Below are 15,837 nucleotides of genomic sequence, written 5' to 3' on the forward strand. Positions count from 1 at the left end.
TGCAGTTTGTAACCTTGGGACCTCCTTCTGTATATTTACCTGTATTGCATACTCTTATTTTTACCATTAATAAAGATTGATTGAGATTGAAAATTTTTGTTTCAGAGATAATTTAGGCAAGTTGTACAAAATTATTTAGGTAGTTTTGTGTTCTGATCACAAGTATATGTTACAGATGCTACGGTTGCAGAAATATTTGCCTGATGTTTCCATTCATTTTTCATCTCCATTTGTATACTATTTTCGGACATGTTTCCCATGCTCCTGTGATTGATGTGAAAGTGGCCTAGCTGTTGATACAGCATGAAATCTTTTTTTAGCATTTTACACTAACCTAAATGCTTCTAAGGGCAATGTAGTAATTTTGAAAGGTGGTCGTATTGAAAAAATGTTTTTGTCAGAGGTGGGAAAATGCCCCCTCATCATCCTTATCATTTACTACCATTTGTTTCTCTCTGACAATTACCATTACACAGTTCTCAAATATTTTTAGCCTGTTTTCATATGGTGCACCGACAGCTCAAGATTGGTAGAACAAAATCATACTTGTAGTGAACTGCTTGTTAAGTTCAGAACTTTTTTTCATACACTTTAGCAGTGCGATGAGTGAGAATAATGGGGAACCAGGGAACTCGGATTTTAATAACAGCCATATGAAGCCAATAGGCAGTGAAGCCTAGAAAAGCATAGGGGAAAAGGACTCTTCCTTTTTTTTTTTTTGAAATATATAGAAATTATTATGAATGAGGGTAAAATCTGTGATGATATTCTTAATAATCGAAAGTAAAGGGAAGTTATAAACTCCATGTTATGCAGAGATTGTGGGTCTGGCTCTCACTTGTGACAAGCTGTCTTTTAACCTACTTCTATATTTTTATTTTTATTTATTAAGAATATGAAGCTTAGTTCAATGTAAATTTAGCCCTCATTCATAATAACTACAGTATTTCAATTTTTAAGAAAAATTTATTTTCCCCTATACTTTATTTTGTCTATTCACTTCATATAGTTTAACAGTGCAGGTAATCTTAAACATTTTCTTTATAACCCACCATCCAAAAATGAAAAAAAAATTATGTGTGTTATTAACGTTTGGCTGAAAGTTTATCGGGCACTGCTAGACTCATCTGTCACTGTTAGATCACAAAAGCTTGCTACCCTTTCCACTTTATATGTTTCAAAATGTCTTTGCACACACGAACAGAACACACCCAGCATTAGCATCAACAATGGGCCAAGCCAGAAAGTGACACTGCTATGCATTTTGCTTGGTGCTTCTCAGAAGGAAATGTTCTTGCAGGGGCTTTGGGTGAACCCATGTGATATCTGAATGCAGAACCAAATGGTTTTCTGTCTATGTGTTCTAGGCAAGTTTAATACCAAAAGAAGTGTGTGTGTGTGTACATGAATGTGTGCGTACACATGCAAACACCTCACCTTGTTATCAGGGCAGCGGGCTCACATCATTTCTTAAAGCTTGCGTATCTTTCTTAAACCAGCACTGCTCTTCACACTTCTTCCAAACACTTTTCTTGCCTCGTCCTGCTCTGCTCCACACCAGAGAGCACAAATTGTAATTCTCTTCAGATTTCTCATCCCATTGGCATGCACGGGCAACATAAACCCTGCCAAAGATTTTAAAAATGAAATTCTGGGGTTTCACATGCCAAAACCACAATACGATTGTGAGACACGTAGTAGTGGGAGACTCCGGATTACTTTTGACCACCTGGGATTCTTTAATATGCACCCAATGTGTGGCACACAAGCATTTTTGCATTTCGCCCCATCGAAATATGGCCGTGGCAGCCAGGATTTAATCTTGCGAGCTCATGCTTAGCAGCACAACGACAGAGCAACTAAGCAACCACAGCGGGTTCTGCCAAAGATTACTATTCTTGCCATGATGTAGACATGTCATGGGAACAAGCCTTGTCCTCGACTAATAAATCGATTACGAGTTCTTATCATCCAGTTTTCTTTTGTCTGTCTTAGCTTATGTTTGCGCAAGCATTTCGTCTTTTCAGAAGCCTGTCATAACTGGCATCTGAGCTTTTAATTGCATCCGTTGCCACGAGGAAGCTCAAGAAAGGCTATGCTCAAAACTCGCAAATCAGTAGCTTGTACATTATATAAGGGGAAAGAAAAGTAGGGTTTCTTTACTTAAATAGCCGATTAGTTCTTTTTTGCATGGATAAGACATTGCAGAGTTAGGGAAACATAGTAGCAATTATTTAGTGAAAGAAATGACAGATTGTGTTGACAAGTATAGTGACTACTTGCTTTTATCTGCTTCTGTGTTTAAGGCATAACCACAAAAAAAGTAAAAGAGGGTATGAAGGGCCCTCTTTCACCTCCTCTGACACCCTGCCTGCTCTGCCTTGCTTGGCACCCTCTTCATGTTTTTTTTGTCAATGCTGCTTCTTGCTTTGCCCTCGCTTCATCACCTGAAAGTGATGGCAGTGCTACTAAATTACTGTCAGGTTTCATAGTATGGCTAGAAGCCCTGCAAAAATATGACTTCTTTGCATTACCTGCCATACCTGCCAGTATGCATGTCACATGTGGCGTAGCCTCTTTTTGATCAGAGACTGCTGGTTAAACGTCTTCTTGCTCGTTATGATACAGCAAAGAGTGGTTACATGTGGCAGGCAATGTCTCATGTGGCCCCTCTACATTGTCTGCTGCATGAAAGCATACCCTACAGATCTCGCCTGGCAGTCCCAGAAAGCAGGGAAAAGGAATTATTCATAGTGTGGCACTTAAGTGATTGGCACAAGTAATCTATAAATGCTGAGTGGCAGCATATGATAGGATGCTGTAATGAAAAGTCCTTTGTTAATAGTTCTTTACAGAAATGATTTATATCAGGCAAATTTCTGAAATAGCTGGATGTTTCCCAAGTACACTGCACTTAAAATGCCAGTTGATTTTGTTCCCATACATGAAATATCTGAGTTTAGACATGAAGCGCATATTTCTAGGCAAAATGAAGTTAAAACATTCTAAATTTCTTATCTGTTCTTCTGTTGTCTCTTTTAATCATTGTGTTCATCAGCTTGCATGTCAGACTGTAATAGGAGCTGATGCCTTTTGTCAGGCTATATAGCCTTTAGCCTCTGCTCCCGTTCCTGTAAGCAGGCAGGACAAATAAGCTTCAGTTCAATTCAGTGATCCTGGAAATGCAAGAAATGTGGTTAAACCAAAATATTGTAACGGATACGAAAGGCAGGTACAAGAAGAAAAGACGAAGAGAACAAGGAGTTTGAGAGGCCGGACTGCGCTACGATCATCGTCCATCTCCTGTAAATAAAAGCATTTCTTCACAGCTCTTCGTAACAGTTGTGGTGGAAGGTGCGGGGTAATCGACACCCGAAGACGGAGGCTGAACCACAAGTTCTTCAACGGAGCCATCGCCTTGCTAGACTCCCGCCAAATCCACCGGAGTTGAATATGTCCCACGGCGCAGACGAACAACGGCCCATTCCAACAGCTGCGCCGACCATTTCAGTTCTACAACTGAGAGATGCGCGTCCCTTCGCCAGAAGATCGGACGAAGACGTCGAGGAACGGCTCCTCCATTATCACTGGGTGAGTGCCGCCAACAAGTGGAACAGCGCTTCTCAGCTTTCGAACGTCATGTTCTTTCTAACGGATACTGCGTTGGTGTGGTTTGACAATCACGAGTAAACGTTCACAACATGGGGAAGAATTGTTTCGGAAATCAAAGAGCGATTCGGCGACTCTGCGACGAAAAAGAAAAGGGCAGAACAGACGCTACTGCAATGTGTGCAAGTGCCTGGTGAAACCTGCACGACCTACATTGAGGCAGTAATAAAACTGTGTAGGATGGTGGACTCTGGAATGTCTGAAGAAGACAAAGTCGGGCACATCCTAAAAGGAATTGCCGAAAATGTTTACAGTTTCCTCATCGCAAAAGACAACCTGGCTTCCGTTGCCGACATCGTTTGGCACTGTCGCACTCTCGAGCAACTCAAGACGAGGCGCATCACGCCAAAGCTTGGCAGGCTAGCCAATGTGACGACAGTTGCAAGCGTAGACAGCAACCAGCCCCTCGATCTTGCATCAACGATCCGACAAATAGTTCGGGAAGAGCTCAGCCTGCACGCGCAAGTGACACACCCAGGCACTCATAGCTTCCGCCTACCACCAGATTTCGAGCCAAACGTGGCATCCTTTGCCCCATATTCTGCGGTGAAGGGCATTGAGGATTATGAACTCGCACCCCGACAGCAGCCACGTCTCTACGACAGAGGCCCTCCTTATGACGCTCAGCCACAACGAGAACAGCCGCGTTTTTACCCCCAAGGCGCTGTGACTTCTGTCAGGCCGCGACAAGAACAGCACCGACCCTACTACCACAGCATGACTTATGACCGATATAACGGAATTCAGCGAGCAGTAGAGACACATTATCCACATGACAACGAACTTTCTCGCCGCCCGCAGCAGCCTAGCATTCATTTCGAGTAAGATGCTGCGAACCGCGACCCTCCCGTGTGCTACAACTGCGGTTCCACAGGCCATATAGCTCGGTATTGTCGCCAAGGCCGTCAATCACAGAGGACTGCACCGATGTTCTCGCCACCCAGAACTCGTACTTCATATGACTTGCGGACGACCAATTTGCTTCCAATGGAGCACTTCTCACACGAGACCAGACGCAGCGATTCGCCAGCATCTGAGCGGAGTTTGACGCCACCAAATAACCATCCCCATTGCTCTCCGTCCTCTCGGCACCGTTCTTCCTCACTGCCTCTGGGAAACTAGCATCTGCGGCCAATGGAGGTGAGGTCGCCGGACGGTCTTTGCAAGAAATACCTCTGCCTGTTGTGATGCTTAAAAACAAAGTGAATGTGTTGACTGATGGAATACCAACCAGTGCGTTAGTTGATACTGGGGCGGCTGTGTCTGTGATGAGCCTCGCTTTCCAAAACCGTCTAGGCCACATGTTTTCTTGGAACGACGGTACTACCTTTCATGGAGTAGGCGGCGAGTGGCTTCATCCCCTTGGTGTTCGTGCTGTGAGTGTTTTGTTGGCTGGGAAAGTGTTTGTGTCGGAATTCCTTGTTCTTTCTCATTGTTTGCACATTGTTGTTCTTGATATCGATTTTCTTGAACAGTGCGGCGCTTCCGTGGACTGTGGTTGTGGTGAAATATCATTGAACAAGTTATTTATATCAGCACATTCCGAACAAAGCTCGCGTGGCGAAGACAGGGACACAGACACACTCAGCATTGTTGATGAACTGATTGCACCATCGTGGTGCCTGGCGCCCGTTCGTGTTTCTGCAACTACTGTTCACGCTGATTGTGTTGACCTTGTAGACAGGCCTCTCCGCATAAACTGTCAAAAAAAAAAATACTCTTGTGCCCTGCTCTGTCGTGTGCATGATGAAAGGAGTCGCCACATTGTGGGTGCTGAACTGTTCCGCCACACCGGTTGTCCTTCCTCGCGGTATGAAAATCGTTCTATTCAATGAAGCCGCATGTAGCTTAATAGCGGCACTAACTGCGGACATCTCTACAGCTTACTGTCCTTGCGATAATCACCATTCTGAAGAGCTGCTGCTTGGCATGATCAGCAAGGCTCTCCGTACATCGGAACGGCAAGCACTGGTACAGGTCCTTGCCAGGTATGAGGCTGCATTCAACTTCACACATGGAGACGCACCCCTTCATTTACCGTCGTCCCGCACTCATCACAGAAGATACCGGCTCAGCACACCCCATCCACCAGAAGCCCTACCGAGTGTCATCCTCCAAACACAAAGTTATTGCAGAGCAAGTCAAGGAGATGATGAACAAAGGTGTCGTTCAAGAGTCGTCTAGTCCATGGGCAGCCCCAGTAATCCTGGTCCGAAAAAAAGATGGCTCCTAGAGATTCTGCGTGGATTACAGACATCTAAACGCAATGACGAAGAAGGATGTCTATCCAGTACCGCGAATCGATGACGTCATTGATTGCTTACACGCTGCTTCTTACTTCTCAACACTTGATTTGCGATCGGGGTATTGGCAAATACCTAGGGAGCCTGCCGACAAGGAAAAGACCGCTTTCGTGACTCCAGATGGCCTATTCGAATTTAATGTTATGCCCTTTTGGCCTTTGCAATGCTCCTGCCACCTTCGAAAAATTCATGGACACAGTACTACGTGGTCTAAAGTGGGAGATATGCATGTGTTACTTCGATGATGTTGTAACCTTTGGCCGCACATTTGAAGAACATAACGAACACCTCATCCTTGTTCTCGACTGCATCGAGCTGGACTTGTTCTAAACTCAAAAAAATGACGGTTTGGTGAACGTCAAACACTGATCCTGGAACTGCTTGTTGGCCTAGTTGGTGCTTGCTAAAAGACATGTTTTTTGCCGCAGTTGAACACACACAAAAGGAAGACACATAAAGACTGACTGACGCCCTGCGAAGTGAGTGCCCTTTTTGGTCATGTTGCACCGTCCAGAGGACACAGTAACCGCCTGTGCAAAATACTAGGTTCTGAACTTTGGAGACAAATACGTTTGCTTAATGGTTGGCTTCGTATAGAATAGCCACCCGTGTTGTCTTTATGTGTCTTCCTTTTGTGTGTGTGCAATTGCGGCAAAAAACTGGTCCTGGGACACTTAGTCGACAAGAATGGCGTCAGACCCGATCCTCATAAGATTGAAGTGGTGAGCTCCTTCAAGCCACCGCACTCAGCACGAGAACTTCGCTCATTCATTGGCCTATGTTCGTATTTTCATCGTTTTGTTCCCCAGTTTGCCGACATCGTTTACCTGTTGACAAGTATTTTGCAACAAAATGCATCCTTCAATTGGACACCAGAGTGTCATGCATCATTCTCTCAACTGAAGTTTATACTAACGTCAGCACCCCTCTTGTGTCACTCCGATCCATCTTGCCTGACTGAAGTTCACACTGATGCTAGTGGAATCGGGATAGGAGCGGTGCTTGTACAAAGTCACAGTGGCGCAGAACATGTCGCATATGCCAGCCATTGCCTGAGCAAATCTGAATTCAATTATACGGTTACGGAACAGGAATGCCTGGCAGCTGATTTTGCCATACAGAAGTTTCGGTGTTATCTTTACGGTAGACCATTCAAGATCACCACCGACAATCATTCTTTATGCTGGCTGGCCGGTTTGCGTGACCCCTCTGGTCGCCTCGCACGTTGTGTGCTGCGCCTCCAGGAATACGACTTTGTGGTATCGTACAAGAGTGGCCGTCGTCACGCTGACACAGATTGCCTCTCTCGGATTCCTCTTGCGACTACTGACTGCGATGCTGAGAATTTTGACGACTGTCTCGCTGCTGTTACTTCTACGTTCCCTGACGCGGCACACTTTCAGCGAGAACAACGGAATGATCTTACCCTCGATCTGCTTTTTGTCGCCGCCCGTACTTCTCAAGGCAGCGGTCGCTTTACTGTCCCTAATAAGTTGCTCTACAAAACTAATTACTCCGGGCATGGAGCGCGTTTTCTGCTTGCCGTCCCCAAGAGTCTCTGCTCCGACGTTCTACGTGCCATGCATCACGATGTGACATCCGGCCATTTCGGCTTCATACAAACGCTACACCACACACAGGAGCGCTTTTACTGGCCCAAGATATACGAAACAATCAAGCGCTATGTCACTAGTTGGGAAACGTGCCAACATCACAAGCGACCGACCACCGCAGCCCCGAGTCCCCTTCGGCCATTGACATCGCCCAGTACATCGTTCGAGCAAGTAGGCATTGACCTTTTGGGTCCATTCCCGTTATCTAACAACAAGAACCGTTGAATAATTGTCTGCGTAAACCATCTTACACGGTATGCAAAAACTGCAGCCATACCGTCTTCCACTGCTGCTTGCGTGGTCCTTCGTCATGGCCCACCCCGTGTCATCATCAGCGAATGTGGTCGCCAGTTCACTGCTGATGCCGTTGAAGAGTTACTTCGTTTGTGCACTTCACAGTTCCGTCATTCCACGCCGTATCCACAGACCAATGGCCTCATTGAAAGGAAAAGCAGAACGCCGACCAACATGCTTGCCATGTATGTCTCCTTCAAGTATAAGAACTGGGACGATCTGCTGGCTTTCATCACTTACGCATACAACACGGCGAAACACGAAACCACGAACTATAGCCCATTTTATCTCCTGTATGCAAGGTTACCGTGAAGCCCTCTGGGCACTTTCTTACCCTTCGTTCTGCACAATGACGATTCTGTATCGAAGGCTTTGTGTCTCGCTGAAGAAGCCCGTCGAATAGCTCATCTTCGTACTCTGGCGTCGCAAAGTCGTTCGAAAGAGCGATAGGATGATCATCACGTACAAGTATCGTTCGAAAAAGGTGATTTGGTCCTTCTTTGGACACAGCAACGCAAGCGTGGATTGTGCCAAAAGTTCTTGTCACAGTATTCAGGCCCATTTGTAGTTGTGGACCGCCTGAGCGAACTCACTTATCTCATAGCTCACCTCCTGTGCAATGGTCGGCGATCAAGCAGAACTCACCCGACTCATGTTGTTCGCCTGAAGCCTTTCTACCCTGCTTGTCCATCCTGACTCGCCCCATGAGCTTCGTCTGCTTGTGGGGAAATGTAACGGATACAAAAGGCAGGTACAAAAAGAAAGAAGAGAAGACATAAAGAACGAGGAGTTTGAGAGGGCGTACTGCGCTACAATCACGCTACGATCACGCTACGATCATCGTCTATCTCCTGTAAATAAAACCATTTCTTCACAACTCTTTGTAACAGTATGAACAGACAGAATTAATAGGTGCCTGAATGGGATTGTACTCATTTTATTCCTGGGAAAAGTTTGTTTAACTGATCGACAAAGCAATTGTCTCTACTTGCTTGCTCATGTGTTTGTTTGTTTGCTTGCTATTATTTTTCAGGTCTGGCTTCTTCGCTGCTGCCAGTTTCATGACATTTCAGCAGTGCGAGTTCAACTTTGGCCGCTCACCGTTCAAGTTTCCACCTAGTGGAGTTCAGTTCTCTTGCTTTAATTCTTTTGCCCATCTGTCTGAGGAGGACAAAATTATTCTGCCAAGGTGAGGCCCACAGTGTATTTGCCAGAATATGTGAAATATGACGCTGGAACTTTTGATCGCAATGTCATATCCAGAGACCTTGAAGCATGCTCAATTGTTATGCGCTGTTGAGGATTTAGCTCTGTGAAAAACAATGGTTGAAATTGCACTTGAGATAAGTAGTTGTTGTGGTCATCTATCTACGGTGTGCTACTCATGCACCAGCAAGCACTGTGCATTTGAGCACACCAAGTCCTATAAAGAGCTGCCTCTGCTCTTGTACTAAGCTGTGTGCTGACATGCCACTGCATGCACACACTCAGCCTCTCCAAGGGGAGGCAAGCCATTGATAAAGCAAGGGAGACCGTAAGTGACACCTTCGAGCAGGATGTCATTTACTAAAGGTGGTTTGAATGTGACACAATCTGATCACACCAGTGTCAACGAGAGAACAGCTGCCACGAATGGGACATCCCAACAGTGAAACATACAGAAGAGTGTTCGAAGCACTGCAGTACTACATGCCAGCAGAAAAGGGAGGACAGCTTCCTGCAGTGTTTGCACAGTGCTGGAAGAATCGCTCATCTGTTGGGTAGCCGTCACTTACCCCCAGTGTGATGGCAAGTGTGATGGCGCTTGGTAGAATGAAAATGGTGCACCTAAATCTAATTGTGATCGAAAACGAACCCTCTTCTTTGCAGTGACAGATAACTGCTTCCACTGCTGGTGCCCTTGATTGTAAATGTCAAATATATTAACGCGACAGCACTAAGGGCCTGTGTCGCAGAAAATATGGCATTGGCATCCGGCGCTGGTGTCCCCATGAGCAAAAATTCCCATATATAGTTAGGTATATGTATATGCCACGCCTTGCGATATGACATGCGGTATATGTGGGTTATATTGCCTCATCTTTCTATCACTAAAGTTGCTCATACCTTGTCTTACATTCTTGATGAAGTTATTCATCAAAATTTTGAGAATGACAGCCCACAAACAAATGTCATGAAACAAAACACCAACAGCATGTGCTTTTTATGTTTATTGAAATATTAGTAGTGCGAAACAATAACAGAAACCTGAAAATTATGTAATATTTTTGGGATGGCTGTGCACTTCCTTCAGGATCAGCCCACGCAAGAGGCCACATTTCTACCAGAAAGCTCGCCTTTGTGTAGCATTTCCTAATAAACATTAAGGTTACATAAGGTGCAGTTGCCGGTAAGCATGAGAAGCAGTCAAGGATCTTTGAATGCTATCGAGTTCCACTCTTAAAGGTGAAGCTTAAGCATCCTCAATTTTTTATCTAGGCACTAGAAACATAAAAGAAATATGTCTCTCCATAGAACAATGTCAGTGAATGCGGCTGTGTGTCACTTGTAACAAAATGAATTAGTGGAACGAAGTTCAGTTGAAGTTCAGTTCATAAAAAAATAGTTTTCTTTGGCAGCAATAAAAAGATGCCTTTAGTGGAATGCTCGGCACGCAGAGAGATGGAATTAGATATAAACATGAGCAGGAAAGTGCTTGTGTTAAAAATAGATAAAACTATGGAACCATATTTAGCTTACTAAGAAATGCTAAAATTACAGCACTTGAAGCAGCAATTGATTTTTCCTTTCGTAAATTGTCTTTTGTTCTGATATAGCTTCTCTCTCTTTCTCTTTTTGTAGGAGTGGGGGGGATGCATATAGTGAAAGGAGGACTATTTTTTAGCACTTTTTTCCACAATCTTTTACAGTAATTATCATGTAATATTTTAGTATGTTCTTTAATTACTCTAGCTTGTGGTTAAGCAACTAGAATTTGTCTACAATATTTTGTAGTTTTGTTATTGTATTTCATGCCCTTTCTTTCTTTCTCTCTTATGTGTGTGTGTGTGCGTTTTGTTTCTCTCTAACGTTAGAGAGATGATGAACGTAAATATGAGAATATATTCTGTGCACAATCAAGAGTAGAAATAAAATCTGTCATTTTGATATGGAATCCTCAAGTTTTATGTGAAAACAAGTGGCGATTTCAACACAAGAAAAGCACACTTAAATGCTGTCCATGGATGCCGAGATGGCATAGAATAATTTATCTTTTGCTGTTCTTTGTTATAATGTGAAAGTGGCGCATGGTATTTTAAATAGAAGGCAAGATTCTCTCTTGCCAACTTGTAGTGGTAGCTGGCACAAATGCATCAAATGGCAGGAATGAAAGCATGACTAAACCAGTGGCTTTGCAAGCTGCTGTGACTTAAATTTTATTTGATTATTTTATACATAGAAGAGTTGTGGTTGAGCATAACTTTGCGAGCACAAGCTCAGATCTGATGGTTCCTGAAGATGGTGCATTCTTTTGGCCCGTATTTGCATGCACATTATATGTGAAAAGGAGGTAGGTGTCTGGAATCCCTTTATAGCGATAGCATGCACAGTAGTGGCTGCATATGATTACTGTGCAGCATAGCCATGTAAATGCAGAAGAGAACTGTAATGATGTAGTTCAAGAAAAATCTTTCACTTATAAGGGTGACTGTGCTTTATCAAAAGTCCCCTGCATGTAAAGCCCAAGTCATGTGGTCTTTGAGATATTGATAGGTAATAAATTTGCAAGTGATAATTTAGTAAAGACAAGAGAGACACTGTGGTACTGATAGCATGGTGAGTTCTCTAAAAGTTAAGTAGTTATTATGTTTTTATTCAGGTCTCTTCATCTGTGTGCCAAGGCGGTACATTCATCACCAGTACAGAATTCTGATGTTCCAGTCTCAAGGAATCAAAAAACACATATTCAACATAATGTCTTATAGCTATAATGAAATAACTCTAAAGTTGTTAGTATGGTTGACACGAAAGTAAGTAACCAGACAAAGTCTGAGTATCTGCTAACACCCTTTCATGCCAAGAGGCACATATTGAGTGTAGCCGTAGTGATTTATTAGGTATGGCAAGTTAGTACGTTTGAGTTTTATGCTTAAAGTTCCTTTCTGGCTGTATAGTGTCGCACTTTGTCACTGCATTGGCTGTAGGGTCTAGTTGACTAAATGCCCTTATTTCTTTACCAGGCACATTCGTATGGAGAAGCTAAGGCACAGTAGTGTTCGTGAAGATTCTTGCACCCTGTGCTTTGACCGCAGTGCTGCTGTCCGGCTGGAGCCTTGCCAACACAAGTTAGTGTGCAACTTGGTTATTGCTTACATTGTGCAGCTGTTGTGGCACAGAGGCCCATAGGTATTTGCCATGGTTTAACTTTTGTAGTAAGCTGTTTGACCTTGGCACTAGAGTTATTTGTCTTTCTGTTCAGTACTAATGTAGTGTGGCAATTGCCATGCTTATTCCACCAAACCATTGCAACCCTTAATACATCTTGCTTCTTTTAGGCAAAACATTAGTAGTTTGCACTGAGCCTACACAACAGTTTCAATTTTAATTTCATTTGAAAATGAAACAAAAATCATCCAAGTCGCGTCCTATTGTGTTTACACTAGGGACTTTGTCTTGCTGGAAAGCACATGTAGTCACTGGGATGCAGTATTCACAGCTGTTAATTTGATTCCATATACCTTGACCTTTTCAATTTATCTGTGTACTAAAGTCATAATAGGAGCAAATTCACTTTAAATATGTAATAATTGGAAGCATTTTTTCTTGGCCCACTAAGGCTGAAGTAACAGAAGAATTTCAGAATAGTGGATAGCCAGGGTTATTGGTACAAACACATTCTTTAGCAAACAGCGTGAATAACGGGACAGAGAAATAAGGCACACGACACAGGCGCTGTCTTCCAACAAGTATGTTTATTGCGCGAGCGCAGAATATATAGGCAGAGAAGTAATAGTAAAAGCATAAATGGCGTGAAAACTTGAAAAGAACGACTTGAGATTGTAGGTGGGCAGAGATTGGTAAAGTTCACAGATACGCGATTTTCTTGTCTAATAACTGGATGGATGGTGAACTGATGCATGAAGGACCACGTTGGATGATGGCAAATGCTTCAATAATTTCATGCGTGCGCTGGTCAGTGTGCTTTTGGATGACAGTGACTGACATTGACTGAAATTTAACCGATCTCTGCCCACCTGCAATCTCAAGTCATTCTTTTCATGTTTTCACACAATTTATGTTTACTATTACTTCTCTGCCTATATATTCTGCACTTGTGCAATAAACATACTTGTTGGAAGTCAGCGCCTGTGTCATGTGCCTCTTTTCTGTGTCCCGTTATTTGCGCTGTTTGCTAAAGAACAGAAGACATCATAATACAATAATCCCATAAGCTTGCTTGCATGCATTCATTCATTATCATGCAATCACACTGTGAAACCAAGCACTTTAACACACCATTTGCAAAATTAGTGCGTGTCACACTGGCCATTTTTCAGATGAAGTCAAACACATAGCCATTCAATTTTTGTTATTAGCACTTATTTGTGTTGCACACTTTTAGCCCAGAAACATCATTACGAACTTAGTTTTGCAGCCTTACACAAAAATATATTTTTTCCCTACCAGCTCACCATACCTACCATAGTTTACGCACTGTACTGGTCATGTTGACTTCGCCAGACAGGATATGTTGAGATCTTTTGCGAGCATTTCAAAACCACCATGGATGGCACAGAAGTGTTTTTACAGCATTGCATTTGTGGTGATTGAAAGCCACTGGATAAAGCTGAACCATGCTTCAGTGAAAATCATTTTTATATATTAGCAAGACCTTTGGTCTAATTTGGTATTGTATGAAGCTGAAATATGCTCACTGTAAAACATATTCTACAAGGAATTGGGAAAAAAAACTGTGCTGCAAGACTGAGGCATATGGAAAAACTGGAGTGGAAACAAAAACAATGAAGACACGAAACGCTAATTTAATTAAGTGTACGTGGTTCCATGTATCCATCAGCAGGTGTCCATAAACTGGACAAAAATTATTTTTCCTTATTTGCCCAGATGAGCTAATGGCACATTCCGTTAGCAGAACAGGAGCAAAGGCATGGAGCAGAGCATTAGCGTAGCGAGAGTGCGAGTGCTTGCTCCCTCAATGATATGTGAAGGTGTGAAGGCAAAGGTGTATCATGTGACCAGGATGTTTACTTTCCCACGGTGATTATCATGCGAACTTCGCTTCTAAACCACCATTGCTGTGGCACACTAAACCAAAACGACGCAAACACAACCAAAATAATAGGATATGATGTGTTTGCATCATGTGACTTCCTTCGCACTTCACTTTTTGTGCGGGAGCAGCTCAAACTGGGGGGGGGGGGGGGGGGGGGGGTTCTTGACTGCTCTCGGCATCACCAAATTGCTCCTCTCCTACCATTGGATCGCAGTGCTCCCGCTCCTGTTCACCCATTGGAATGCAGCTATTCTTGAGAGAGCACTTTGGGAATGTTTTTGAGTGCTCCTGTTGTTTGCCCAATGGAATGTGCCATAAGGCTATGCTGTTCAGGCTAAAATTTCATGAAAGATTTTCATGTAATGAGGCGGCTATAAATCTTGGCATAAGGAAATGAAATATTGTTTGTCTTTATTAATGATACAAGAACAGCATAGTATTACACATGGACTTGTTTATCTTCTTTCTCGGGTGAGTGCTTTTCACCATCTAACAAATGTTATCGCTGAGTGCGGGATGCGCCAGCATTTATCAAAAGTTTCTCGAATGTTATTAATGGTTCTGTTGTCACCGAAGCTTGTGTAATCTGATTGCATGTGTGATGCAAATTGTGTAGAACTTTCTGGAAGACCTCCAGGCACCACCGATTACTCTGGAACCTTCGATGACTCATGTATAAAAGCCGATGCACTTGACTGGCAGATCAGATTTTAACGATCGCCGACCGTGTTCGCCACTTTTGTTGTGCATTGAGTGTAACTTGCTTTTGTGGGCACAAGTTCACCCAATAAAAAGTTAGTTTCATCATTCACAGTTTTGTTGCTTTCTTCACTGTCACTACTACATGACATCTGGTGGAGGTGGTGGGTAGGTTCATGCACCGAACGCCCCTGAAAAGCCGTGATCCAATCCTGAACTCAGAAGACAGCGCCAACGTCACCCCGGGCCATCGAGCAAGCCGCAGACTACAAAACTTGTCCCTGGAGCATGGTCTTCTACTGGAGCAAAGCAGAAGGATTAACACCAAATCAGCAGCAACGATGACAACAGTGTCGCCATCAACAGTAGTGCTTCCCTTGGGAGCCACTTACCTTCCGCGGAGCTTCATGAGCAGACTAGGAGACCTGGCTCGAGACATTTGAGAGAGTGTCAGCCTACAACAAGTGGAAGCCTGAAGACAAGTTGCGTCATGTCTATTTCTCATTGGAGGACTCCACCAGTTCGAAAATCAAGAGTCCTCGTTAACGACATGGAACCTGTTGTGCAGCGAGTTCCTGAAGACTTTTACCAGCTTCATCAGAAGAGAAAGGGCCGAACTTCTATTATAAACCTGATCGCAGCTCCCTAACAATAATGTCGCAGTATTCACGGAAGGGATGACTTGTCTTTTCTGTCACACCGATCCACAAATGCATGACGAGAAGGAAGTACGTCTTCTCATGTGCAGTGTAAAAGAAAACTTTTCGCCGGACTGATGCGCAACCCGCCCACCACTGTAGCGGAATTTTTGTCAAAAGCAACGATGATTGAGAAGACGCTAGAATTGCACACCAGGCAATTCAATCGCTGCTCAATGCCGGACTCTACATAAGTTCAAATGCTCAGCTCCGATGACTGACGAGAGACAATCAGACAAGTTGTGCACAAAGAACTGCAGATGTTCGTAGCATATCAGTCCCAAGTT

General features: G+C 43.6%; 1 protein-coding gene across 1 annotated transcript in view; it reads left to right on the forward strand.

Annotated features, from left to right (window-relative positions):
- The window catches only part of LOC142590822 (RING finger and SPRY domain-containing protein 1-like), an 85,369-nt gene that overhangs the window by 52,069 nt on the left and 17,463 nt on the right, over positions 1-15,837 (forward strand). The window contains exons 13-14 of the mRNA XM_075703228.1: positions 8,913-9,068; positions 12,100-12,204. Coding sequence (XP_075559343.1) covers positions 8,913-9,068; positions 12,100-12,204 — 261 coding nt within the window. The remainder of the gene's footprint in view (positions 1-8,912; positions 9,069-12,099; positions 12,205-15,837) is intronic.

This window comes from Dermacentor variabilis, chromosome 1 (assembly GCF_050947875.1).
Source record: "Dermacentor variabilis isolate Ectoservices chromosome 1, ASM5094787v1, whole genome shotgun sequence".
NCBI lineage: Eukaryota > Metazoa > Arthropoda > Arachnida > Ixodida > Ixodidae > Dermacentor > Dermacentor variabilis.